General features: G+C 39.7%; 4 protein-coding genes across 14 annotated transcripts; 2 read left to right on the forward strand and 2 right to left on the reverse strand.

The window, feature by feature from the left end:
* Window positions 1–829: 829 nt before the first annotated feature.
* Window positions 830–2,572, reverse strand: LOC133163386 (5-hydroxytryptamine receptor 1A-beta-like). The gene has a single exon (XM_061293225.1). It carries the CDS (start codon window positions 2,360–2,362, stop codon window positions 1,106–1,108), a length of 1,257 nt encoding a protein of 418 aa, XP_061149209.1. The 5' UTR covers window positions 2,363–2,572; the 3' UTR covers window positions 830–1,105.
* Window positions 2,573–3,026: 454 nt separating this feature from the next.
* On the forward strand, window positions 3,027–7,731 carry rnf180b (ring finger protein 180b). 9 transcript variants are annotated; one of them, XM_061293219.1, is made up of 10 exons: window positions 3,027–3,246; window positions 3,328–3,381; window positions 3,593–3,685; window positions 4,493–4,588; window positions 4,690–5,014; window positions 5,097–5,368; window positions 5,445–5,558; window positions 5,963–6,194; window positions 6,361–6,486; window positions 7,038–7,731. In XM_061293219.1, the coding sequence occupies exons 3-10, from the start codon at window positions 3,635–3,637 to the stop codon at window positions 7,235–7,237; spliced, it is 1,416 nt and encodes a 471-aa protein (XP_061149203.1). In that variant the 5' UTR covers window positions 3,027–3,246; window positions 3,328–3,381; window positions 3,593–3,634; the 3' UTR covers window positions 7,238–7,731. The 9 variants fall into 9 exon arrangements, with proteins under 9 accessions (XP_061149203.1, XP_061149205.1, XP_061149201.1 ...); XM_061293221.1 differs by having other exon boundaries at window positions 3,596–3,685; XM_061293217.1 differs by having other exon boundaries at window positions 3,027–3,381.
* A 647-nt stretch (window positions 7,732–8,378) lies between these two features.
* On the forward strand, window positions 8,379–20,466 carry c6 (complement component 6). Of its 3 annotated transcripts, XM_061293214.1 has the most exons (21): window positions 8,379–8,769; window positions 8,901–9,073; window positions 10,090–10,220; window positions 10,389–10,527; window positions 13,605–13,733; window positions 13,807–13,963; window positions 14,171–14,315; window positions 15,032–15,173; window positions 15,424–15,562; window positions 15,916–16,089; window positions 16,264–16,507; window positions 17,156–17,275; window positions 17,350–17,516; window positions 17,587–17,812; window positions 17,996–18,164; window positions 18,280–18,391; window positions 18,544–18,676; window positions 18,758–18,952; window positions 19,060–19,147; window positions 19,232–19,476; window positions 19,555–20,466. In XM_061293214.1, exons 1-21 carry the CDS (start codon window positions 8,647–8,649, stop codon window positions 19,734–19,736), a joined length of 3,333 nt encoding a protein of 1,110 aa, XP_061149198.1. In that variant the 5' UTR covers window positions 8,379–8,646; the 3' UTR covers window positions 19,737–20,466. The 3 variants fall into 3 exon arrangements, with proteins under 3 accessions (XP_061149198.1, XP_061149196.1, XP_061149195.1); XM_061293212.1 differs by lacking the exons at window positions 8,379–8,769; window positions 8,901–9,073; window positions 10,090–10,220; window positions 10,389–10,527 and adding exons at window positions 12,878–13,026; window positions 13,090–13,145 and having other exon boundaries at window positions 13,569–13,733; XM_061293211.1 differs by lacking the exons at window positions 8,379–8,769; window positions 8,901–9,073; window positions 10,090–10,220; window positions 10,389–10,527 and adding an exon at window positions 12,891–13,145 and having other exon boundaries at window positions 13,569–13,733.
* c7b (complement component 7b) lies at window positions 20,255–26,958 on the reverse strand. The gene is made up of 18 exons (XM_061293215.1): window positions 26,800–26,958; window positions 26,547–26,608; window positions 26,097–26,172; window positions 25,814–25,955; window positions 25,604–25,748; window positions 25,379–25,517; window positions 25,030–25,158; window positions 24,675–24,918; window positions 24,199–24,312; window positions 23,964–24,130; window positions 23,399–23,627; window positions 23,052–23,223; window positions 22,839–22,926; window positions 22,529–22,661; window positions 21,996–22,187; window positions 21,613–21,709; window positions 21,372–21,532; window positions 20,255–21,024 (listed from the first exon to the last, which is right to left on the reverse strand). Exons 1-18 carry the CDS (start codon window positions 26,803–26,805, stop codon window positions 20,855–20,857), a joined length of 2,466 nt encoding a protein of 821 aa, XP_061149199.1. The 5' UTR covers window positions 26,806–26,958; the 3' UTR covers window positions 20,255–20,854.
* Between the last annotated feature and the right edge of the window lie 679 nt (window positions 26,959–27,637).

Genomic DNA, 27,637 nt, shown 5'->3' on the forward strand with positions numbered 1-27,637 from the left:
GCCAAAGGCTGTATTACATCTTTCAGTACAGGCATTGCTTCTCTGCATGAAAAACAAATGAAAGAATAGAAAATAATAGAAAATAATAGACTTGTTTATTGTACGTGATGGCTGCCAGCTGTGGGCCACTCAAATACACCTCTGTATGCTTGTGTTGTACCAGGCCTTTGATCAGGTAATTGCCCCTTCGGCTCCCGGAGTTTGCATCTCCCATATGTTGCTATGGCAACCACCTCTCCAGCATCCGTCTGCCTTTCACGATATATTGTTTGTTATGAGATTGAGAGTGACAGAGAAAGGGCATTGGAGACACACCCTGACCTTGAAGATCTTTTGGGGTGCCCTGATGATTTACGTGACAACAAACAAAAAAAAGAAAATATATGTGCCATTGTTTCTACAGTCCATGCAGACATAACTCCTGTCCCATGAGGCCCCACGTCAATCATGTTACTTGTTTTTACATATACAACATATATATATATATATATATGTGCATTTTCATGGGGATGTTAAAAATGAGAAAGCATTTTCCTTTTCAAGCCGTGGTGTTATAATAAATTACCGTGTCAGGAAATAAGTGAAACAAACCTCATGGACGCCTGTATATGATATATACAATTATATATTCACATAATAGGGGGTTGATTTACTATAATCAGCAATAAATAACCTCAAAGTATAGTTGATCTTGTCATTTGTCTGGCAGTAAATTACCTGATGGGATTATATCTAAAATATTTAACAAAGTGAGGCTCCTGAGGAACGACAAAACGTCATTGTTTTTAATGCCAACTGTTTAATTCAAGTCTCACAAAAGAACCCAGAAGACATCAACAAGTTTTCATATGTATGTGGATACTTTCAGTTTCACTTTTTAGATACAGAATTTAAAAATGGTGATCTGTTAATTATAGAGTGTATCTTTATTGAGCATTACAGAACAAGATGATGACCATGAAGGTTTATCAATGCACATACCTCAGGTAATATTTAACACTGCATGGTGATGGTTGAGGCGAAGTCAATGTGAGTTTTTGTCAGGATCAGTACAGCAGAGTAATTTCAGGGCAGCTCCTGTCAGGATGGTGCTATTAAAAGAAATTCATGGTCTGCAGAAATGACACTTGATGATTTTCTTAAAAGCTCCCTGGAAGTCTTTGTTGAAGTAGGCATAAATGATGGGATTGAGCAGCGAGTTGGAGTAGCCCAGCCAGTTGATCACATCCTCCAGCCAGCGGGGCATGTAACACGACTCCTGGCAGAACGGCATGACCAGGGCGACGATAAAGAAGGGTAGCCAGCAGAGGATGAAGGTCCCCATAATGATGCCCAGCGTCTTGACTGTTTTGCGCTCCCGAGCCAGGGCAATCTTTCTCTTGGCCTCGGTCGCCTTCTCGTGTCTGCTCTCGAACAACGGCATGGGGCTCGGAGTGTTTGGAAGCGGGAGGTTGTCTTTGAGGCTGCTGTGAACCTCGATGATCTCCAGAGATTCTCCGTCCTCGGCGTGCTTCACCGCGCCGTTGACGCACGCCACCGGCGGCCGCGGTTCCACGCTTCTTTTCCAGCTTTTCGTCTGCGCTTCTCTGGGTGTCTTTTTGTGGAAGGGAGCGGGGGATATAGCCGAGCAGGAGTCAGCCACTTTCTTTTTTTCGCTTTTACGCACAGTCCGTCTGATACGGAACCTGGCGGCTTTAAATATCCGCCCGTAGAGAACCAGCATGAGCATGAGAGGGATGTAGAAAGCACCAAACGTGGAGTAAATGGTGTACCAGACGTCTTGCCTGATCTTACATTGCTTTGGGTTCTTCCTGTATTCCTCCACGCTGTTCGGCTGGGAGCGCATGATCAACATAGGCGGCACCGAGATGGAGAACCCAACCAGCCAAGTGACGCTAATCAAAATCGCTGCTCTCCGAGGTGTCCTCTTCTTCATGTAGTCTATGGGCTCGGTAATGGCCCAGTATCGGTCCAGAGCGATGGCGCACAGGTGCAATATGGACGAGGTGCAGCATAAAACATCCAACGAGATGAAGATGTCACACGGAATTTGTCCCAAAGTCCACCTGTTCAAAACCTGATATAGTGCCGCCATGGGCAGAACCAGCACCGACACCATTAAGTCGGTGACAGCAAGAGAACCGATCAAATAGTGGGCCACATTCTGCAAAGAGCGCTCCAGGGCGATGGCAGCCACCACACACGCGTTCCCAAATATTGCGCACAGGATGAGCGCACAAAGGAGTAAGGAGGTGAGGATTTGGTAACTCAACCTCACCTCATCCTCTTTGGCTGCTTTAGTGGTTTTGTTTAAAGGGAGGTTGAATTGAGACAAAACTGTCGTGTTGTTTGCGTCCTCCATGCCGGCTTGACAATTAGAGATGCTCCTCGTTGGCACAGAGCGCTCTGTTCCACTTTGAAGAGCGCATAGCGGACTACTACTGTTTGAGGCTCACGGTTTAGAGAGATGGTCCTTATTTATACTGGTGCGTCACTGTGGGTGAGGGTGCAGGGAGGAAGTTTGTACCCCAGCAGTGTGTCGCTGCTTTTACGTCGTAAACACTCATAATTTTTGATTTGCTTTCCCCAAGCTACTCACTGCCTATTTGGTTGCACCCGTACACATACTGCAGATCTTTTTTTTCAATTATTTGGCTCAAAAACAATATGCAAAAGGCATGTATGTAAATTTAAGACATTGAAAATCATTAATCCGTGCAAACATTCAGTATACACAAAATGTGAATCTAATATTACATGGATCTCTGTCTGTCTGTCCGTCCGTCCGTCAGAGTAATTTCCTGGTAATGTAAGTGATCAATATAAAAATGGAAAACTTTGCAGTTATTGTTCTTGGTATTCATTTGTTTCCGATCTTGTTTATTAGTTGTTGGTAGGCATGGTTAGATATAATTAACAAGTTGAGTATCTTCACATATAAATGTATTTTATAGTTTGAGGATAAGCGGTTCATAAGGTAAATGAAGAATGGACATTTCAAGGTAATTTGATCAAATTTCAAGTGTGCATCAGTGGGTGGCCCTTCGCTTTCATCATTACCCATAAAAAGTCGATTTTAATGTCCTCTTTTGGATACCTTCTGTAAATTACTGTCAATGTGCATTTGTATATGTAGCGGCAAAAACTGAACAAAATGTCTATTTTGTCCTATCCGGCCTGCCGTAGTACCTCAGCTCTTAAACAAGAAGTCCTCCGGGCGAGTAGTGTTTCTTTCCGATGCAAAAGGTATCTTAGATTCAATTTCTTTATTTTAAACTCAGATTAGACCGAGGATAAGTTTTTATGCGTCAACATGTTTTGTTAAAGGAGCAGAGTTTGAGGACATTGCTTTTCTCCTCATGATACTCGGGTAATGCAGAGGTGTGTAATTAATCATAGCAAAGTCTTCCAACGTAAACATTGTTGTGCGTAAGGAAACATTTGACTTTCTCCTACCCAGAGTTTCTTATGACGTACTGTCAATTTTAGCCTGAGTTGGGAAGTTGCAATCATCATTTAGATGGAGCCTGTAACGGGAATTGTAAAGTCTTTAATGCGTTTTCATTTGCAAATGGATACTGTTGTTTTTCAGCAGTGACCGAAAAGGTTGGTTCCAAACCGATTAAAGACAGCAATGCTTCGCTGTAGGAAGTGCCGGAAAGTTGTCATCGAATGTCTGCAAGAGGTGACTCGCATTATCAACACTTGATTTGTTTTCTGAGAATAGTAATTTAGTCAGTCCTAAGATTTCCATCAAATTTTTGTCTTTCACTTGCCTTATCTGATAAGCCTTATCAGGGCTTATCAGAACCCCAGTACAAAAAGATCAACAAGATAATGGAAAATCATCACGGGAGAAACTTAGTTGTGCGATCGGTAGGCGGGTTTTGCCTGCGGTTGTGGACCGTGCCCGGTATGCTTTCAAGATTGTGACTCAAAATTGATGAACTGTACTGTTGTATGAAATCAAACTGTTACGGGTTATAACAAAATAACTTCATGGCCGTATACAAAACAAATTGATGCAAACGTCTATTCGCCATTGCTGTCTTGAAAACAAATGTTACCTTAGTCAAACCTCCAGTAAATATAGGTATTGCTGTATTCAAATCATCTGTCATATCAGTCAAATGTTTGTTCTTTGTTTTCAACTTTTTATTCAAACTTCCAGTTCATTTGTTACAGCTGCATTCAAATCACATTATAGTAGACAAAGCTATGTTTTTTCTCTTGTTGCTCACTTTCCTCTTTATGGTATATGGTAGTATATAGGTTGCACTGTAGAAATTTAAATTGTGTCTGGTAGTGATACCTTGGTTGTAATCAGGGACGGGACTAGGTAAGCAAAATATATTCCTCCTCCCTTTTCGACAAGTCATGTCAAACAATTTGTTTGGAATTTGTAATAAGTATGTTGTTTATGTACTCTAAACTACTCTACTCTTATGTACTGTAAACAAATCAAAATGTCCTGTCTATTGTATGTTTGCAGGTTGAGGTCACAGATGAAAGTTCAGAGGTGGCTTGCACCATTTGGCACATGAATGTTGACACGCTTCCAGAGTGGATACGGAACTCATTGCACTTGGTACAGTGCACAAGTCATCTAGAGAATGAATGATTTTTAAGTGACGTTAGTGGAGAGCTAACTTAAAGTTGTGTATCTCCAACCTGACGCTTTCTTTTTAGGCCCAGTGGACTGCAGGGAGACTGGAGTGTCAGAACTGTGGGGCTCGTCTGGGAGGCTTCAACTTCATCCGTTGCAGTCAGTGTCCTTGCGGCCGCGACGCCACAATCCACCTCAGCAAATGTCGTGTCGACCACGACCACAAGCAGAGCCTTTTCCAAGTCCAGCCAAGATGGTCGAGGCCAGACAAGAGGCCGCAAATGACAGAGGGCTCTGAGTATAAATATGAGAGCTTGGAATTGAACAAAAGTAATCGTTTACAGCTCAACACTGTTGATCACATGCCCCTCCCTGACCTCGGTGTATCCTCACAAGTAATGTCAGAAGGTAAGAATGGACAATTTATTAAGTCCATCTATTTTTAGTACGCTTTTGAGGAATGCTTTTATTTGACTCTGGTTTGTAAAAGACTCTCCAGATGGGTCTATGCTGTCCCCTATCTTGTGTCCCATGACCAAAGATGATGACGCCACCTTCAGTGCTGTCACTAGCAGCTCATCTGTCTCCGCACTAAGACAGGCGCCTCTGGAATGTCAGATACAGGCGCCTCAGGAATGTCAGATGGTGCAAACTGAGGAAAATGAAGGGTCATCTGCTGAAAATGCACACGAGGATGTTTCACTGTCCCTCAGAAGAACGCCCTTTTCTAATAGTTCAGCCGAGCAGGAAGAGGAGATAGTGGTATGTTACAATATATTGTCAAATATAAATTTACTTGGAGCGTATTTGGTAATATTATTTGTGCAATCATATGCAGCCTGGATCCTCTCTGGCGTCCACATCCTTACACAGACAAAGTAAGAGAGAGAAGAACCACCGTAAGAGCCAGCGAAGGAAACAGCAGCGCCGGGAAAAATGGCTGCAGAAGCAGGTGAGGGGAAAGTCCACACTGATGTTACATGTTGCAATATTTTTACTTGAGTTTTAATGGCATTTTTTATTGGCAGATTTTCTTAATTGTGTTCTTGTTTTGCAATTCCTGGGCAAAAACAGGGTTCTGTGGTTTTACTAGGCGGATTTTTGACTCGTTTTAAAAGTCCAGCCGTAAAATGGCTTAATTCATTTCGAGAATTCGCCTTTCCATTCAAAATGGTGAAACAATAAGATAACAATAAAAAGATCAATTTGACTTTTAATTATATTTTTAAAGATATCTAAACTATTTGTGTCATTTAAATGAGAGGTCTATTTAATTATTTTTCAAACCTATTTTAAAGAATAACTAATTAATTGATATGAAAATATCCTATACTGAGTACTGTATTGTTTGTCTAGGCCAGCAATTTGAATGATTTGATGCTCAACGGTGAAGAAGCAGAGGAGGAGGAAGACAGGCAAGGCCTTACGTGTGCAGTGTGTCTCGACATCTACTTCCACCCTTACAGCTGCCAACCCTGCAGCCACGTCTTCTGCGAGCCGTGTCTGCGCAAGCTCGCCAAGAACCGAGAGGAAAACACACCTTGCCCTCTATGCCGAGCCCTCATCTCGCACACTAAATTTCACACAGGTAAACATTGTCCAGAACCAGAAGGTAATTGAATATTTTTAAGAATGTGTACATGCTTCAGTCTTCATTGTGGAACTGGATAGGACATGCGTGCGATTTGAGTTAGTAGCTTGGTCGCATGTCAAATTTGACTTGTAAGTCAAGGCACCACTTCCTTCTTTTTCAGAACTCAGCCAGAAAGCAGAATCTTCTTTCCCGAGAGTGCACCGCGCTCGCAAGCAGTACTTCCAAAATGCCTCATGTGTTAAATGGCCTCTGCCCAGCTGCCGCAAAGCCTTCTGTAACTGGTGGGGTGGGTCTCAAATCCTGTCACACACATTTATTTGATATTATTAGTAACCCTGCACTTTTATAAGCATCAAAACAATCCAATTAGTGTTTGGGCAGCCCAAGTGGTTCGAACATCTGCCTCACAGTTTTGAGACTTGTAGGTTCTACGAGTGGATGATGATTTACCCATGAAAATTGGTGGTGTGATTTTCTTATGTAAAATATGTCCTCAGTATATGCTCAGTAAAGGTTGCCAAACACAATTCTATTAACAGAAATTTGTCGTAGCCATGATTTTCCTCTTCAGAGCGATCAAATAGACTATCACATCTCGCCGTGATGTATTAAGTGAGGTAAAAGTTCAGGCCAGGTCACGAAGAGCAAATATCAAGGCAACTTTGTGAAATGTAGCATGTAGTCGTTCTTACCCTAATGCACACACTGATGCTGAAGGGTGTAAGATAAGACAAGAACTAAAAAGGAATTGTCACAAGAAGGTCTTGGGTTCAACGCTGAGCTGGGCTGGTGAATCACTTTGGGTGCCCCATTGTCATTTGATCTCTTTCCTTTCAGGATATAGGAGGAATGCCGAGAGGGCTCACACAAGCTGGCATTTCGCCCACGTCGGCTTCACGCTGCAGACTTTCCACCTCTCAGACGTGTGCGGCTGGTTTTTTGATATCGTACTGGCCATGGTATACACCCCTTACCCAGCTATCTGGATGCTGACTTTCCTGTTCCTTGCCATGTCCATGTATTACCTGTGTATTTAACACGTGGAAGAGAATTCAATAGTTTACAAGGAACTTTACTGCTCTATTTTCTTTATTAAGGAACGTTTTTATTCTGTTTAACGGCATGGCTGAATCCAGCCCTACGTTAACCTGTTTATTTTAGTGTTCATATATTTATCAAAAAATATGGTCTGGAAATGTATATAAATTTTAGAATTCAGTGGTTTCACATTTTTTGTTGTTGTTATTTTAGGACAAATCAGACAAAATTAACAGTGAGAGATGGTTAGAAATCGGTAATCAAAAGCATAAACAAAAATGCAATTCTGCAATATAGCCTAGCCAAAATTGCAGTCTAAGTGTGCATGGGTGGAGTTAATGTGGATGTGTGTAAAATAGAGCAAGAATGATCTCCACTTGTGCATCATGTAGTCAACCACTGTAAAGTGGGCACTTCAAAATCACCTTCACTTCGTACAGCCCAACTAGTCCAAACACAGCATTCTGATTAATAAAATGTTTCTGGAATATGAGTTAAGCAGTAACATTTTTATCTATCTCATGGGCCGGTTTTTGACTAAAAATGACATCACAGTTGGCTACATATACACTTGAAACTGTACTAAATTTAGTACATTTAAATGTACTTGGGCCCAAGTGATTTGACTTACTAGAATTAATTAGGATGGTACTAATATTGGATAATCTAAAACTAATTTAAAAAAGCCAAACTCGTGTACAGTGATCCCTCACTACTTCGCGTTTCGTTTATCGCGGCTTCACTACATCGCGGTTTTATTTTCCAAATTAAAAAACATTTAAAAGTCAAAATAAAACTTCTGAATTGAGGAAACATGTGTCTAATCTTTAGGGCAATGTGGTATTGCTCCAAATGTTCATTTACATTCTTTTAGAAGTACGTTTTAGCACAATCGCGAATTAGCATCTTTTCGCTAACTCGTTAGCCTGCCCAGTACTTCTTGTTGGTTACCGTAGTTCGCGTATTTCACTTATCGCGGGTGGTTTTTTGAACCAATTATCCGCGATAAACAAGGGATTACTGTCTTGTAAGTTAGACTGCAAAAATAGACACCGATTCGGGTTTCCTCCGTTTGTGTGGTGTATATAATGGGTTAACATTGTCAGGCGGTAGGGTGACGACTTGTTTCCCTCCTCACACGTGAGCGTGCGGCGGAAGACGTCGGAGCCTCCCCCCCGGCCTTCACGAGCGGCTGAAGGTGACTCTCCTCGGCTGGGGGATGCAGAGGGAGCTGCTGGCGGTCCTTCCGCCCCTCGACGCTGTGCTCATCCGGGGCCAATCTATTCGCCTCAGCCGGGGTTCCAAACGTTAACTGCGCTTCTCTGCGGTATCCGAACCGGTGTCGTCTTTGTGCTCTGCTGAGAGGACACAGCAAATCTCCAGAGGAAGACGGGCGCTCTCTGCATGCATGAGTTCTGCACCGTGCGGGCGGAAAAAGCGCCCCAGATCTGCAGGCAGTGTCTTGCCCATCACGAGAGGGGCGCAGACGGATTTGGAGCAACGGGAGAGCACAGTGGACGGCAGCAGGATGGTGAGTTTCTCGCTGGGGCTGATTTCAGGGTGTGCGGGTGCAGCACAGACACATTGTTGCCATTCGTTTGCAAAACACAAAGCACGTAAACAGCCTGCGAGGAAAACGTCAAACCGATTATTTTTGTTCAGACTGTGCAGGAATTCAACACCCTGGTGGCGCTGTACAGAGAACAGGTCATTTCTGTCGGTGAGATGTCAGCCGACTGCCCATCTCTGCGGGCTCAAATGCACTACACGCGAGCTAAAGGATGCTCCATGGCTCGGACTGCGCACCAAGACCTCGCCCTGATTGCTGTGTCTGGGTAAGCAAGGGGCGTCACATCCCTAACTTCTCCATTTAAAAACACAAAGACGGTATTTGCGTTTGTTATTATGGCACGGTTATCCTTGTTTTGTAGACACAAAATGAAACAGCAGAATGACTATATTATGTATTTTGGATGGCATAGTGGTATGCCGAGAAGCCTATTGGCATATTACATGTGTTTTTATTTGTGTCGTTTAAAAGTATAACGACTATCAACCCCTGGATATCCATCCATTTTTAATAATACTTCGCCTTGTTAAGGTCACACAGGTAAACTGAAGCCAATCCCAACATTTTTGAATGAAAAGCATAAATGGAATGCTCACCAGTGGCGGTATTAAAATTAATCAACAATTCGATGATCAGATTAATTGCCTTATATTTTAATAATCGAGAAATCATCAGACATTTTTCTTTATTTAAGATTGTCCAAATTGTCTGATGAAATTCACACAAGAGGCCTAGAGTCGACATTTGAACCTTGAATCTCAGAAGTGTTGAGCTGCCCCAGCCAACCTTTAATTAACATATTACCCAATAGTGATATCATTGTCGAGAATTCTGTCCTATGATGAGACCCCTGAACACATCAAATCGTTGGGTGAATCAGAATTGATCTTTTGAGTTTACCTGTCTCTTAGGACACACACACTTCCCAACATATTCAAGTAGTCCCTGTCAACTGTTGGCCGCAAAATAGGCCATGTGTTTTGTATTCTAATTTCACATCCATTGCATTTGTTCAACTAATGAATCATCATACTCTACATACACATGTATAAGCCAGAGATCACAGCCTCATGAATGTCAGTCAAAATCAAGTAATGTTCTCTTTTATTGATTTGCACCAAGCCATATTCTATGTATATTATCTGTACAAGAATTTTCCACTTGAGGATTATTATTGAGTTTAAATTGTTATTTTTTAGAGATTGGTTTTCACACACCGTGTTTCACCGACTGCATGCCCGCCATGAATTTCCACTTTTCCCATGTCACCTGCCGATGCAGTCGAGAGGATGGAGAGATCCACCCAGAGATATGTCGGCTCTTCATCCAGCTGCAGTGTTGCCTGGAGATGTTCATCACGGAGATGCTAAAGTCCATGTGCCTGCTGGGGGTGCTGCAGCTTCACAGAAAAAGTACCAGCACTGTATAGCACACAGCGACATCACATCACAAGGCAGATGATGTCCCATAATACAAACTCACAAAAGTAGAACTATGCACTTATACTATAAACCGATTTCAGAAACCAAGATAAACACTTAAAATAGTATTCATTGATCATTTTGTGTTTGGCCCTCAAGGAACCGACTCAGAGCCGAAGATGGATTTCAGGGTGGAAGAAAGTTCTGATGTTCCCATCCTCGAGGATCGCTCCTCCTCACCCACTGACTACCCTCATGATCCGTGGCTGGTGGGAGTCCATATTGAAAACATAGAGAGGTATGCTGACTTTTCAGAGAGACTAAACTGGTTGATTAGTAGGACAAATGCTGAAGAAAAAAAAATGCTGAAAGGGCTTTTATTTGATTTGGCAGAGATATGCAGGAGATGAGAAATCTGCTCAGCAAACTCAGGGACACGATGCCTTTGCCACTGAAAAATCAAGGTGTGTAACAACTCAAATTAGAATTTTACGATTACTATTTGAACAATTCCTGGAGAAATTTCAAACTATCATGTATTTTATGTATTGTATGGTGATTGTTGTACCATATACTAAATATCGTAGTTCAGCCTTGTCAAAGTCTGATGATGGCTCTTGATACATTGCAAAAGACTCTTTTAGAGCATCGGATAAAATATACACAAGCTACAGTACTTTGCCACAAGCAACCATAACTACCATTCTCCCCATTTAACATGGGTTTAAATGTAATTGGTTTAGTCAGAATCCAGCCACATTCCAGAAGTTACAAAAGGGTGTGAACACTTGTACAACCACATTATCTGATTTGTTGACTTTTACTTACCCATGTGAAAATTTTCAGTTGTACAGGTTAAAGGTCACAATGTGAAAAATCTTTTACAATTTTTTGTTTTTAGTTTTCTGTCTCCATGGTAGAGGAATAACTACTCACATTTGCAATTCACTGAACATTTATGAAAACAAAATGATGGATTTTGGATCTTCTACAGTGTCACTGTCGCGTAATGTTTAAACGTGAGCGTTGTGTGTCACAGACGACAGCAGCTTGTTGAATCTGACTCCACATCCGCTGGTCCACCAAAGGAAGAGACGCTTCCCTGGACTCTGCTGCATGGTATCCGGTTAACAGTCTGAACTCAATTCATCATGTACTGTACATCAAAACGTTTGGTTATTCTTTTATCCTTATAAAGTAAACTGCTGGTCCTTGGTCAGTGGACATTCCTCGAGCATTTAACGATAGTGGTTATTTCTTTCCACAAACTGTACTATTTAGATTCCATCAGCCTCTTAGCCTTTAGTTCTATTTCTAGGAGGTTATCACTGAGTTTTCAACATCTACAGTATATTGAATTAAATTGTATATATTTGGGCTATGCACAAGCATTATCATTGTTTTGGTTTTCTCGCTGTGCATAATGTGTGTCACAATACACAGTGTTTGCTTCACAGTAGGTACACACTGTGGACAAAATAGCGTATTGGTGTTATGTTGCATACACACAACTGGTTCCGATTATGTGTTTGGTTTTAGAGAGGCTGAATGGGAATTGCAGATAATATTTGATAAGTCTCAATGTTTTTCTTTGTAGATGTTGTTCGTCTTTGATTTCACCCTTATAGTGTTGATGCATGGCTGTACTGGTTGCTCGGTGCTTTTCAGTTCGACTATGACATGTCTCAAACTGCAAGAATTACTAGCATGATATTTAATTTGAATGATCTCAGTGAGATCATCTCACTGTTTTCCTTTCAATCGGTCGTTGAAGATCAGTGATCTAGTGAAATAAAATAACATTTCCCAGCCACCCCTATTTAAGACAAAACTGCCCTCATCTGAGCTTCTCTAAGTTTATATTCTTTCCCCAGACCCCAAGTGATAATTGTTAGTATTCATGAATGGAGATTTAAGTGCGTCATGATAGTTTTCTATTATGCATGAGGGAATTGATCATTGCCCTACCCCCCTAGTGGACATCAGTAGACCCTGGAGTTGTTTTGATAAACAGCATGCCAAATAATGTCTTTTTCAGCTTTACAACTTTTGGGAAAGGGAACGGCTCCCAGTCTCAAAATAGACTGAACACAATTCCAGCTCAAGACAAAACTCACTCATAACATTGATCTGTTATACTGGTTGTTTCTCCATTGAATGTAAATGCAATGTATTGTATGGTCATTTGTAAAGTTTGTGTTTATGTGGAACTTTTCTTTTCTTGTGTATTTTTTCTATCATGGCATGTATTGTGTAGTTAGTGTCCTTCTATGTAGACAAGCAACTGCTATGTATGTACAGCTTAATTTTATAATGTGAATAAAGTTTTCTATCCAGTCAGGGGTTTGTTTGTTTATTTATTTATTTATTTATTTATTTATTTATTTATTTATTTATTTATTTATTTATTTATTTATTTATTTATTTATTTATTTATTTATTTATTCATTTATTTATTTATTTATTTATTTAATTTGCACTTTTAAGAATTTTTGTAACTCTTGTCATAAATAATGAGTTTTGAAGGAGTGCAAGATTGTGAAATTGCAAGGGGGAAATGTTTTCTTATCTTTGAATATGAAAGCATCAAGCTTGAACACAACACATCTGGAGCATATCTTGCAGATGGGAAACTCCTCAGCGTTTAACTTCCCGTAATTTTGGGGTGAGGCGGGACAAATGGTTTATGTTACTTTGTGTTCAGAATTTTGTTATCAAAAAATTTGCGCCTGTTTGCAAGTTTCTGGGAATGCTGCACAGAAAAGTTGATCCAAGGCTTTCTGGAGTAATTCCAAAGGCAAGTTTTATTTATAAATACCTGTCAACACAGACTTTAGTTCACATTCAGTTCTGCCTGCAGTGCAGACAACATCCCAAACTCAACAGATATTGGCTAGGAAGGCAACACTGTCTGTGGTGAGTCACATTATTTAATCAATTTCTGTTTTGTGTTGTTCCTGCATAACATTAAAATATTCTCTTTGAGCAGTGCATGCAGACACATGAAGTGGAAAATTATAGTTCATTATAATTATATAATGAAATGAATAATTATAGTTAATAGCTCAATGCAACTGTTTTTAATTCATTTAGCACCAAATGAAGTAATATCGATTGTTGTATAATTTGTATATGTCTGCCATCATTATTGTTTCTATTGAATCCAATGAGAAATTCCAAATAGAGCTTCATGATATTTTATATATTTCAATATTTAATTGTTAGTAATAGTTATAATTATTGTTGATGCTCTTGATAGATTTTTAAAATAGCATTTCAGAAAATCATGAGAAAATGTTATATTTATGTGTGTGTGTGTGTGTTCTTCATCTCCTTTAGGGTCTTTCTGGCAACCTTCCTGATGGACTCCAAAAGTTTGTTTCTGCTCCTCCATCTCCTCAGTTTGATAACTACCAGTCTATCTTGTTTCTGTGATCGCTACCCATGGGGCTCTTGGTCTTCTTGTTCCCGAACATGCAACCAGGGCACACAGAGCAGACATAGGTAAAACAAGTCAAAATTGGTGGTCCATGGATTCTGATGAAAAATATTTGTTTTGTTCTTATCCATTTAATAGAACATTTCAATATGATGATTACTACTGGAAGAGCAGCTGTCATCAGCTGTGTGAGAAACATGACAGAAGGGCTTGTAATGTGCAGGCTTGTCCCATAAATTGCCTGCTGACAGAGTTTGGGCCCTGGTCTGACTGCTCATCCTGTGCCAAGAAACAGGCAAGACTCTTTGCACTTAGTACATTCCAGTTTTATAATAATTTAAATTCATACGAATCAATCACAAACATACATTGTACGGATTGAGTGAGCATATAACAAATAAAATATAACAATAAATATTCTTGTAATTGTTTCTCTTTTTCCAATAAATACTGTATATTGCTGCTAGCGTGATTGTTTTTTTTTTTTTTTATGGTGTCATAGTTACGGACCAGGGCTATCCAGACACCATCCCAGTTTGGTGGTCAACCATGCAGTGTGGAACTGATGGAGGAGAGGCCATGTTATCCTGCCACAGAGTGCAAGTTGGCACCAGTCGACTGCAGAGACAACTTTAAATGTGACAATGGTAAAGGCAGTGCGCTTTCTGTTGGGATTGCAGGTTTAGTTAAACAGTATCCTCCACTTGAGTAATTGAAATAACAACAACAATATTTCATAATGAATGCATTGTCATGGAAATGTCTGCTTGTTTTGAATTGCTGTATTAAATTTAAATTATTGTATCATGTATTAACCAATATTATAATAGTTGACAAATATGAACGAAATAACTAAACCAAAATTGAAACATTTTTGTTTAATAAATGAAATAAAAATAAGTCCTTTAAAAACATGAAACTAGAAAAAATGATAGTGAACATGTTTTTTAATAGCTGACAAAATAATTGACAAAAATGGACAAAATAACAAAACCAAAATTGAAACTAAATTTTTGGTCAATAAATAAAATAGAAATCACTGCTTTAAAAAAAAAAAAAACTAAAATTAAAGTCAACATGTTCTTTATTTTTTTTCTTTGTCACTCCCTTTCTTATTTGTGCTTTCAGGGTTTAGTTAAAAAAATCTGTATCAATGTTTGCTGTACAGATAAAAAGTCGTTTGCTGTTGTTTCGCTAAAAGTGAAACTAAAAGTGATCAAATAAATAAATTAAAACAAAGAGTTTGGGGGAAAACATAGAAATAAATAAAAATGATACATAATAAAATTATAAAACCATTGCAACCCTTTTATTAACAGAATTTTGGTGACTTTGCTTCTTAAATCTCCCCTTTCTGATTCAGGACGTTGCATTAACGCCACACTAACTTGCAACAAACAAAACGACTGTGACGATAACTCTGATGAGAGGGACTGTGATGACTTCAAAGTTGTATGTCCAGCTGATAAGAGAGTGGCTCCTGGTGCTGACTTGGTGGGGAATGGGTAAGCTAAAGGTCAAAGCATCACTACTCCGATTACTGTGACTTGTTCTTGCATTCCTTCCTGTTGTGTCCCATAAAATGCTTGAATATCAGTTGAACACAGTAACTTGCATTGCTCTCACATTTCAAAATATTAGTTTCATTGAAGACCGAATTATTTGAACCCTTTTGGTTGGGGTAGGTGGGAAAAAGCTGAATATTCAATTCAAACCTTTCCAGATTTACCAACTCACTGATATATTGGTTTATAGGTTTGATGCATTGGCAAATGAGCCGCGGGGGGCAGTCCTGGACAACATGTTTATGGGAGGAAGTTGCATCATCAAGAGGCCTCAAAGCACACTGCTTTATCATCGAATACCTCACAACTTTGAGAGCTTTGAAATTAAGGTAACGTAAACTACAGTCTTGTCCAAATGCATTGGAATGGAAATAATGGGTTTCATCGTATTTACCACAGTAAGTCATCATTGGAAATTTTAATAATAATAATAATAATAAAAATATACTTTGCATTTTTATTTAACCAACTGGAGACTTAATTGTCAGTGCATATTGCCTGTTAAGACTCTTTGTATCTTTTGTGTCAAATGTCTACTAGTGCAATTTTTATAAACGGATAGTTTAAAGTCCTGCTAAGAATGAAATGGGTTATAAGGCAAAAACAAAATTAATCATTTTAGTATCCTCTCTGAAAAGAAATCCAATAGACATGAATTCACGTTGTTATTGTGGTCATAAAGGTTGGTGTGATCGAAGACTTCACCGCGGCTCCCACCACTGTGCACTCTGAGTCCATTGATGTGAAGACCTCCATTTCCACTGAAGAGGAGAGACACAAAAAGATCTTTTGTATTTTCCCTTTTTTGACATCACATATGAAATCAAAGGATGCATTTGAGGCTTCAAAGAAAACTGTGAGTGAGCAAAAAATCAATGCAAATGCAAATATTTAGCATCAGAACGACGCGACCACCAATGACATCACTAACTCCGTTATTATATATTCTACTCATATCTTTTTGCTGAAGTCAACTGATGCTCTCAAGTTGACATACCTGTATAGTAAACCTGATCTTTTCTCGTGTTAGGATTCCACTTTTTTCCGGGTGCACCAGATTCTGCCCATTTCCACATTCAAAGTGCGGGACTCAAGTGATTTGGTCTTATCTGGACCTTTCCTTAAGTTCCTCCATGCTCTTCCTCTTGAATACAACTACGCCCTCTACAGAAACATCTTTCAACGCTTTGGAACACACTACTACAGCTCAGGAACACTAGGAGGCATCTATGACCTGCTCTACCAATACAAACGAGAGGAGCTAACCAGTTCAGGTACCATAAGCCGAGAGCACAACAAACAAAATCATACCTCAGGTTAAAATAGTAATTAAAGTTGGTCGATTAACTTGTAGCTCTTCTTGAACCTTTCGGCACCCTATTGTGTTAAAAGGCTGCTGTGTCTAAAGATTATTGCAAACTTGTGTTCTCTGTCATAACCTGGACATTGGACAAATGAAGCTTCATAAAGCACTTGTGATATATTTTTTACTCCTCTCACTGTCACTCTTTTGAGAGGCAAATGAAATTCAATACATTTATCTTTCAACCAAGAGTACCGTCTAGAAGAGTAAAACAAAAACTCACAATTGCTTCATGAAGCTTCATTTACCTGTCACTAGAAATTTGTCTCAAATGCATATAAATAAATAAGCAAGAATTAGTTTCATGCCCAATATAGAGTAGATATGCATTAATTGTGGCTAAAGCAATATACTATAATGCACTCAATCAAAACAGCATTATTCAGAACACTGGGGATCTTTTGTGCTGAAGCGTCTTCTTGGCATGATCAAAACTACGTATTCGCTTTTTAGATCAAATGTTACACCCGTAACAATCAGAATCAAAATCAATCTTTATTTGCCAAGGAATGTCTACTTAATTTAAAAAATACTAATACATGCAATGTCTCTCTAACAGGTGAAACAGAGGAGCATGTCAACGGGTGTCTGGGCCAAGAGACCAAATGGGCAATCGTCCTGGCTCAACCGAGGGCTCTACCGATGTGTTCAGACAGCAAAATGAGTCAAAAATATCAAGGTCCAATACCACACTACAACAATAAGTATAAGAGTAATTGTTAGCATAAATTTGCTTTTTATTCTCTGGGCCAGGCTCATACATTCAGGCTGCAGAGAAGTCTTACTCAGCAGTAAGAGGCGGACGAACCAGAGAGGCAGCATCTCTGGCCTGGGATAGGCAAGGCCCTGCTCCTGATCAACATTCCTACAAAAACTGGGCTAAATCTGTCCTTGATAATCCGGCTGTGGTCGATTTCAAGGTTAAATTGAAAAGACTCAAATGCATGGAATGTATTGAATTCAATAAAAAAATAACTTGTGGTTATCCAGGTGGAGCCAATTGTAGATCTTGTGCGTGGGATCCCCTGTGCAGCCACAAAGAGGAGGCAACTGAAGAAAGCTTTGCTGCAGTACTTGCAAGAGTTTGACACCTGCAAATGTGCTCCCTGTCCCAACAATGGCAGAGCATTTCTCTCTGGAACAGAGTGCAAATGTGTCTGCCAGACCGGTACTTTTGGGCCCAACTGTGAGCAGCGAGCTCCCGACTACACTTCAGGTACTACATAAAAACAGCAGGATACACATGACCAAATGCATTACCCTACACAAAAGATGGAGAATATTTTAAAGACCTCCTTCGACACACTTTCCAAGGAGGAGAAGAAGAATTAGAGGGCTTTCCTAACTCTGAAGTTGAAGTCTAAGACTCTAGATGTTGTGGTTGTATTGAATGTCACAGAGGAAGTAGATGGTTCCTGGAGCTGTTGGGGATCTTGGAGTCGCTGTAGTGCTTTCATGAAGAGACACCGTAGAAGGAGGTGTGACAATCCTGCCCCCTTGAGAGGGGGCCAACCCTGCAAGGGTCCTGACAGGGATGAGGAATCATGTCACATCTCACTTTTTAAACAGTAGGAAAAGTTCAAATGATACATAAAAAGTGCAAACCGTCATCTTTCCTTCAAATTACACTAATTTTACGACTCATTATTAGTGTGACTTTTCAATTTATGTTCTTGTATCCAGACATGAAACGTGTGAAAATGATGATGACTTCACCACGGGATGGAGAGATGAGCTTCCTCCCGGTGTGCAGGGTTGTCCCAGGCCGAAGCCGCCTGTCAACAGCTTGCTCAGGGTAAAGGCAATATTATCCATTCAACTCTTAATTTTTATTTAACCTGAAAATTGCATCCACTCATGAATTGAAAAGCGTGGTCATAAAGTCTATGATTGAAAAGAAAAATGATGGTTATCTGCTGTCTCTTAAACCCTATGTTTTGTATCCAGAAAGCAAAGCAGTACTATAGTTTTGGAGAGGATGAAGAGTTCAAGTGCTTCACAGGATTTGACCTGGAGGGTTTCCAGTTCATAAATTGTCTGCCTAACGGGACATGGAGTCAATTAAAAGGAAGCTGCCTCAGTGGGTTTACGATTCTGAGAATAAGTTGCTCTAATAATACTCCGTCTCTCTTCATTACTGCACGTTCTCCTCTACTTTTAGGAAAGATATGTCTTCCCCCTGATATTCCTGATGACATGACGCTGTTCCCCACCAAAGAAGAGTACAAAGTGGGTGATTCGGTGGGTTTGAACTGTGTTGAGGCGGGTTTGATGCCTTTGCCTCGAGGCTTCTTCAGGTGCAGCAACAGTCTGACTTGGGAACCTCCATTACCTGCAGGATTGCACTGCACTGATGGTATATGTAGTTTTACATGTGTCAAAGAAAACTATTTTGTCTAACATTGTCGAGAAGTGATGTTTATTTTCCACAAAAAGACAAAGCCTTCTTTTGTTACTTTATAGTGGAACCTTTTGAACCTGACAATCAGTGTGGTCCAGGTCAGAATCGTCAAGGCTCTCAATGCGTCTGTTTACAGCGTGAGAACTGCCTGTACGTTTTTTTCCAATGAACATCTCATTTTGTACAGTAATGTGTGTGTGTGTATATAATGTATATGTGTGTACGTCCACCCAGATCCGAACCGGAGACTCTCTGTATCTTGAACACTGACATCAACGTCACTGTGCCGATGTCCGTCTGCTCCTTCCACACCGGGCGTTGCCATGGCGATCCGCTTTTCTTTGTCAGCGAAAGTACTTGCGATACCGTGGATCCGGACGAACTGGAATGGGCCAGGTTCCGCGCCAAGTTTGCCTCGAAGAGTTCTGTCAAGGAGTCATGTGATCTTCACACGTGTTATGAATGGGAGAGCTGTTCAAGTAAGCGTGACTTTATGTGCACACTTTCTGAATGGAAGATTAAAAACAAATTCACATTTGTCCTCAATGTCTTTTCAGCATCTAAGAAATGCGATTGCATAGCTGCTCGGGAGTGTCCCCAAGTTGAGACGCACAAGTTTTGTCTCATGCTGACCAGAATCCAGAAGACTCGGAGCATGAACCTTTGCTCCATGGCTGCTCTGAAGTGTGCCAAATATCAATTTGAGATCCTCAATGAAGGTGACTGTGAATCCAGATGAGCCAATATATGTATGACCAGACACATTTGACATGACGATATACGGAACTTCCAATATGGACTACAATTAAGCAAAACAAGTCAACACTTCCATTCTTGTTAAATGTTGTTGAATTTCCCCATTTCTTTTTTCGGTCCAAAGTTATTATGGCACCACAAAAAAAAACACACCCCAAAAGTTAAATATAACATAATACAAATATATAATTTTGAGGTTGATGATAGTTTGACCTTTCTGTGATGATTTAAACAAATATATTGCCCATGAAGCTTGATTAACTTCCTAGTTGTATGACTTTGGAGGATCTGCCATCATTTCAAAAGCCCACGATGTATGACCACAAAGCATTTTTTTTTTTTTTTTTAATTCAAGATGGATTAGCTAAATAATTCGCACCTAACTATATTTATGTAGATCATTGCAAAGATTTGAAAGCCTTTGTGAACTAAATGATCTTGCATAGGCTACCTGGTTATATTATACCACTCTATTTCTTCCTCATATTTTTATAAACCACGCAGTGTCAAGTCATTGCAATATATTTTGAGTACTGTATGAAATAATATACCACAGAATCACTTTTGTTTGCTATTATTCCTTTTCAATATCATGAAAAGTCACATTACACATTTGCATGGACATAATACAAGTAGAGTAGAGACTTAAATAAGTCGTTTTAACAAAAGTTGCAATTTTCTTGAACTCAATAAAAACATACTGGTTGTTTCCACCTCGTAAAGTATATTATTGCCAGTGTTTGGTCATTATTCAAAACAATTTACTCTTGCCATTTTTATAATTAACATGAAATTACAGCAGTTGAAAAGAGTTCCCGTACCAACCGACAAGGAAAAAAAAACGCGTTCAAGCCATTTACGCTGTTTTCTCAGCCCCTCTACCCTGGTCAAATGACATGGGAGGGTTAGTTTACCCGTGGCGTCATTGGTGCCACTTATGCCAAAGTATTATTATTTATGTGCACCAAGTTATTCTGATGTATTGTGATCCCTCTGTGGTTTCATTATATTGTGATGAATTTTTATTGGAAAATCCATACAAACAGTTTGTTATGGGACAGGCAAGAACAGAACATATGTGAGGGAAATTAGGTAACTTTATTAGGGACACGCGTGAATACTGATCACAGTGAGCTGCTCACCAGAACACCTCTTGGACCTCACTTGGCATTCGGTCATCGTCATGGCAACAGTGCCAACGTCTGATGTCACACACAGGGGGTGTGAGTCTTCTGAACATTCTGACGGATTCTGGCATTGACAATTTCCAGCTAATTATAGAAAAAAGAGGAATGGGTTATGACTTGCCAGTTATAAATTACACTAAGTACATTTATTTATATCCAAATTCATGACATAATGTTCAGAATGTTAGACTCCAGTCCTCGGGGGCCGCATTCCTACATGTTTTTGAAGTTTCCATTGTTAAACACCTGATTCAATTGATCAGGATCATTAGCAAACTCCTGCAGAATGCAAGGATTAACTGGATGAACCTTTTTCAATATTTTCTCTTAAAAGCTACTGTATGAGTCATTTTAAGACCTACAAATTTTATATTTCAACAACAAGATACAAACTTTGAAATGATTAAACTTTTAAAGTATTCCTGACTCACGCTGACACTTTGTTCCAGAGGTCGTCCCTTCCGGCCAGTCACATTCGCTATTATTGACCAGGATAAAAGTACGGCCTAAACATTGCAGTGCTCCAACCTGGCAAACACCAAGCACCCGAGGCTGGCTTGAGCTTACTCTGGCACACAACTCCAGAGAGGTCCTGGCAAAACCAATAAATTATTTCAAAAGGTAAAAGTAAGTAATAAAACAAAAGAAATCATTCACCCAAATAATACTCACGGGCACTGGAATGGCATTTTACACACACAATCAGTTTTTCCGACATTCTCCCAAGGTTTACACTTCAGGCCCTCGGGAGGAGTCGGAATTGTGGGGCCTGAGAGCAAATATAAATAACATCAATATTTTTTATTATAAATATCCCATGTGGGCACGGGGAGAATGTGCGAAATTGAACCCGCACCCTCCTAACTGTGAGGTGGACCTGCTAACCAGTGTATCACCTAGCAGGCATATAAAGCGGACACCTACAAATAAAACACAACTGCCACAAGATAATCCATTTTCTACAGCTGATTCACGGAAAGACAAGGGCTATTCTAGTTGAAATGGGTGAACTTGAATAAAATGTATGACGTAATGCTATTTATGATAGTTATCACCTTCATGACAGTGAGCTGTGGAGGGAGAAGGAGACCATTGCAGACTGGGAGTACATATGATGTCTGAAATGTCACCAGTCAGCATCAATCCCTTAGGACAGGACAAGGATATCCGCTCTCCAATCCGATAGTCCACTTTAACAGGCGTGGCCGTCACGTCATTGTTGAGATTGGGATTGTGGCATGTTGAACCTGTGAACAGAAGTGAAGAAAGTACCATATTTTCCGCACTATAAGGTGCACCTAAAAACCTCAAATTTTCTCAAAAGCCGACAGTGCGCCTTATAATCAGGTGCGCCTTATACATGGACAAAGTTTTAAAATGGGCCATTCATTGAAAGTGAGCCTTATAATCCGATGCGCCTTATGGTGCGGAAAATACGGTAAATAAGAGTGGTTTATAGTGGTACATTGTGGGAAAATATATATAAATACATAAATATATATACATCTGTTATACATGTTATAACCTTATGAGAATCTAATGAAGTGGTTTTATAGTCATTTTTTGTGGTAATGGAGAGAAGACTTACTTTTACAAACCATTGCTCCAGTCTTCCAGGTCTGATTTTCAGTACATTCGGCCAAAGAGTTTCCACTGAGGTAATAGCCATCTATGCAAGAGTACTGCACTGTGTTCCCAGCCAAATAGAATTCGCTGGTGTCCTGAAAAAGACACACAGAAGCAGGTATACTTAAAATAATCCATATTTGAGAATTGGCAAAGGACAATGCCGGTTGTTTATTCATTGCCCAATAAGGTACACACATGGATTTTTTTTTTTTTTATGTGAAAATCAGACATCAGAACACAGTATTTTCTTTTAATCATATGAATTTCACCTGGATGTAACCATTTCGGAGGTTTGGAGGAGGTCCACAGGTCTTTGGTGGAGTCACAGACAGGCCGAAACATTGCGGCTCCATCATCCTGCACGGAAGTTAGAACCGCCCCCACAAATGAACATCATCATTGATCCATTCTATTTAATGCATGGTCACTTTGAATATGTAATTGGATCGATTCAAAACAGATCCATGCTTTTGTGTCCTTACTTTAAATACTGTATATCTGCATCTTCACAGGGCATTTGCTCTACAGTCACCCCGGAGCAGTGCTGGCCCCCTCTGCTGGGGCTGGGGTTGTTGCAGTTGCGAGACCTTTCCCTTTGACCCCCAGAACAAGAGCTCCAGGCTGACCAGCAGCTCCAGCCACCATGGATCACCCCTGCGAAGAGTTATCAGGAGTGAACATACAATGGACATTTGCAATTATTTAATAATTCATTTATTTATACATTTGTGTTCATCAACTCCACTTTAAAAATCTGCCTCCAACATTTTTTAAAGATTTAATCATTCATCTAATTATTATTATTTTTTAATTCCAAACTGTTTGTTACCTGTTTGTTCCCCAATCACAGCTCCATGTTCACATGCCGGTCCTGAAGTTCCAGGGCGACAGATGCATCGACACTCGGAACCAGAAAGGAACGCCTGGCCGTTGTTACGGCAGGGTTGGCAGTGACATGGGTGCTCCTCTGCCAAGTATTCTTCAATGGCTCTTTTGAGGTGAAGCTTTTTTAGTCCTGCACACTGCACCTCCTTTATAAGCTCATACAGAGGGCGTAGCTGCAAAGCAAGTTTCAAGGCGATCAGTGTATATAGTACAATGTAAAACGATTTACTATCTATTGGGCTACAAAAACTCAACAACAATACAATATATAGACAAAAAAAAAAAGGGGGATATTTGAGACCTCCATTGCTCTCCTGCCTGGTGAAGGGGTTTGTGTGTCCCAATATTCCCAGATAAAAAAAAATTTAAATGAGGGAAAGCATAGCTTCAAAAAAATGGCTTGAGTATAAAATATCATATATTTTTTTTCATGCTTGCATTGGTTCGTGAAAGGGTACGAGCAAGCTGAATGCATTCTTTGAACCCCAAACAAGTCCTAGAAGTCATACCTTCTTGTCAATTACGTCAGGAAAATCTTTAACAGAGGAGGCCCAGTTATCATAGGCCTCTCCATTTCTTTCTGGATTTTCAAGATCCAGAACTTTCAAAATGTCTGAAAACGATGGATCGCCTCCATATGTGTTCACCTTAATGGGCATCTTGGTCACACCTCTTTCTGATGAGAAGAATATTGCAATTTGAGAATGAGAGTGACACCTTATCGTGCTAAATACTTATACTCACCTTCACCAAATGATATAGACTTGGAGAATTTTTCACAGACGATTTTGACTTTTTTCCAGAACAGTCTTCGTTTCACCTTTCTCCAGCAGTACTTGTAGTCTATATGTGTTGCACCTTTACACAAAAGAGCAAGACCACATGACATCAACACATTTTTCACTTAAAATGTTACCGTATTTTCTGGACTATAAACCGCTACTTTTTGCATAAACTTTGAACCCTGCGGTTTATATTCCAGTGCGGCTTATCTATGGATTTTTTAATGATTTTTCTGATACTAAGAGATTTGCGCATATTATCTTGTATATATAGATCAAACATTAAAACACCTGTGTTATAAAGTCCAGTGTGTCTGAACAAAACTGGATTTTCCTCTAATTTTAGCTGGTGCGGCTTATATTCGGGTTCGGTTTATAGTCCAGCAATGACGGTACTTTGTTTTTCAAATGGCATAAAATACATACAAAGATACTTACTGGACGAGACAAATGTTTGGCGGTCTAACTCCAACAAGCCTTGGTATTCACCTCCAAGAGAGCCTTCAGCGAGATAATGTGTGCCGTACTTCTGCAGCAGTTGACGGTAGGCGGCATAGTTGTATGTGAATGGAAGCGAGATTAAAGCCTTCCAGAATTCTTCAGCCAGAGTTAGATACTGAGGGGCTGAGTTTTGGAACTGGGCCAACTCCACTTTATTCTTTAGAATTAAAAGTCTCTGATTCTGTTTGATTTTGTGATTGAATGAGAATTTCATGAAGACAAAGGAAAAGGCAAGATCAGGGTAAGGTATTTGTGCTGTACAGCCAACCAAGCAACATAACGTCATTGTTACCATTGTTTCAGTAAGCTCTTTGTGAAAGCTGCGACGGTCATGTCCCACTAAAGACTTGACCTGGATATCTTGCATGTAGGACCAAGAACTTTCGTAAGATTCATCACTTTCCTCGTTGTCGACTTTCACCTGCAAAAATGAAACATCTTAAAATACGATTCCACAGTATACCCCTTCTCTACCATACATAACATGCATTGTTGTTCCTTGCTTTAAAATCAACAGAATCTTCAGAGTATTGTACTGTATTGATTGTTTATATGATGTATACATATATATATATGCTTATGTTTTCTTTCTTAGAGCTGGCATATGCTGGCAATGATTATGGTAGATCGGTTTTACTCACCTCAAAATTATACCTGAGGATGTTCTGGGGTAATCGATAATAAATTTTATGGTCACCGCTGAACACCTTTCTGCACTGCCCTCCAAAACTCAGCGTATTGATCACGCCTCCCCTCAGCTTCCCTGTCAGCACGTCATACCTGGTAATAGTGACAACAAACTCATCAGATTTACAAGGATCACTTTGGGTTGTACAATATATGCAGTCGAAGTTTGAGGTACTCACCCTCTGCCAGTCAAGTCAGAGTTGGGCGGTGTTTTATCAAGATCACATACAAAGTGGCTGTTCTCTTCATAACAGCCTCTCTCATCCAGACCATCTTCACAGTCCTGATCTCCATTGCACACCAGAGACCGGCTAATGCACTGACCTTTATTGATGATATTTGAGAATTTATATTGGCAACATTTTTGAGAGCTAATGGTTTTAGCTTACCAGATGTGCATCGGAATCTTGATTCACAACCCATTTCTAGAGGACACCCCTTTTGGGGCACACAGGGATGGGATTCTGCAATTTGTCCAGAGCATGGCACACCACCAAATTGGGCATATACCTCCACAGTTCGAGTGCGCACCTATAGGAGATGAACAAACAAAGTTTAAAAAATATATACATATGCACACTTAATATAAGAAAATTGCAAATCTGAAAATTTACTTTTTATAGCAACCGAGGTTACATTTAGAGCACACCACTGGCTACTACTATGGGTTACCTTTGTCTTAGTGCAGCCATCACATTCAGACCAATCTCCAAAAGATCCCCATCGGCAGTTGATGGGCTGCTGACAGCTAAAGAAAATACAGTGATTAAAACAACTGAACCTCATAACAAAAGCTATACATTTTATGCATAAGCAAGATGCTGTATCAAGAACTACCGTAATTTTCGGACTATAAGTCGCACCGGAGTATAAGTCGCACCAGCCATAAAATGCCCAAAAAAGTGAAAAAAAAACAACATATATATGTATATAAGTCGCTCCTGAGTATAAGTCGCCCCCCCACCCAAACTATGAAAAAAAACGCGACTTATAGTCCGAAAATTACGTTAGTTAATCACAATACTGCCTAGGATAACAGCTGATAGACAAAATGAAATATTGTTGATAAGTAAATGAAAGCAGTAGTAAAAGAAGACAGAGAGCATGTGAGGTATCACTTACCAAATAGGAAAAATAAATGTAAGCAGTAAAGCCAATGAAAGCGAGGCTGCAGCCAAGTCCAACTGTTAACATAGAACAAAAACAAAATAACTAATTTTATTTCTATGAAAAGTAATGAAAGGCAATATTAATAATAAAAAATATTTAAATGTGAGCTCTGATACAAAAAAAGGCAACAATATCAAACTAAAGAAACAGATTTGGATATATACACTGAACCTTAAAGTACACCAAACAGTGTTTAAGGGTTTACCTTCATGATACCTTCCTTAGATGCTTGTTTTGTCCAGCGTTGTAACCCTCGGTATCATATGACCAGCAAAGCACGATTACCCAACAGAAGTCCATTATTTGGAATTCCCCCCACTGGCGAAAGTCTCAGCTATCAAATTGGAACAAGTGTATTTGAAATGCCTGAGTACACACAGTGAGTCAGGAAGAAATTCAGCATTCTTTTCCAAAACTTCAATTTCAAATTCTGTTAAATCGTATTATTCCGAGTGTATCCAACGATGTTATAATTGAATTCTTCCTCCAATACTGGTACTATTTTTTAAAATCTTTTTTAAAGGCATATGCTGCATTCTACTCTGTCAGAGGGCTTCATTACAGGAATGGTTGCGTAATCATTGTTTATTCTGAATAGAGCCATCACCAGTTGAGTGTGCTGGAGCAGGACAAAGGTTAACACGTCCTATTTGATAAATTGTTTATATTGTCGAATCCCCCCCCCCACACACACACACTTATACACCCGCACAAAACAAGCAATATACAATAATATATATATTGCCATTATATATAAAGCAATTAAGGCAACAACACAATTGTGAACAAATACCTAACGCATACAAAAAGTCTCGTGTTACCTCTGCTCACATTATTTGCTGTGAAAATTGCTGATGTGTCAAACGTTCACCGAAACTTTATGAACCGTATGAACATGTACCCGGGCCCATTTACAAATATAAAAGTCTTTTGTGAGAACTTTGTACAAGCTGCTGTGAGATTTTTGCATGTTTGTCAAGAGCAAAACATTTGTCAGGTCAGAGGTCTATGTTGAACAAGAGGGACTGATCCCCAAGCATTCT

This window comes from Syngnathus typhle, linkage group LG12, assembly GCF_033458585.1.
Source record: "Syngnathus typhle isolate RoL2023-S1 ecotype Sweden linkage group LG12, RoL_Styp_1.0, whole genome shotgun sequence".
Classification (NCBI taxonomy): Eukaryota; Metazoa; Chordata; class Actinopteri; order Syngnathiformes; family Syngnathidae; genus Syngnathus; species Syngnathus typhle.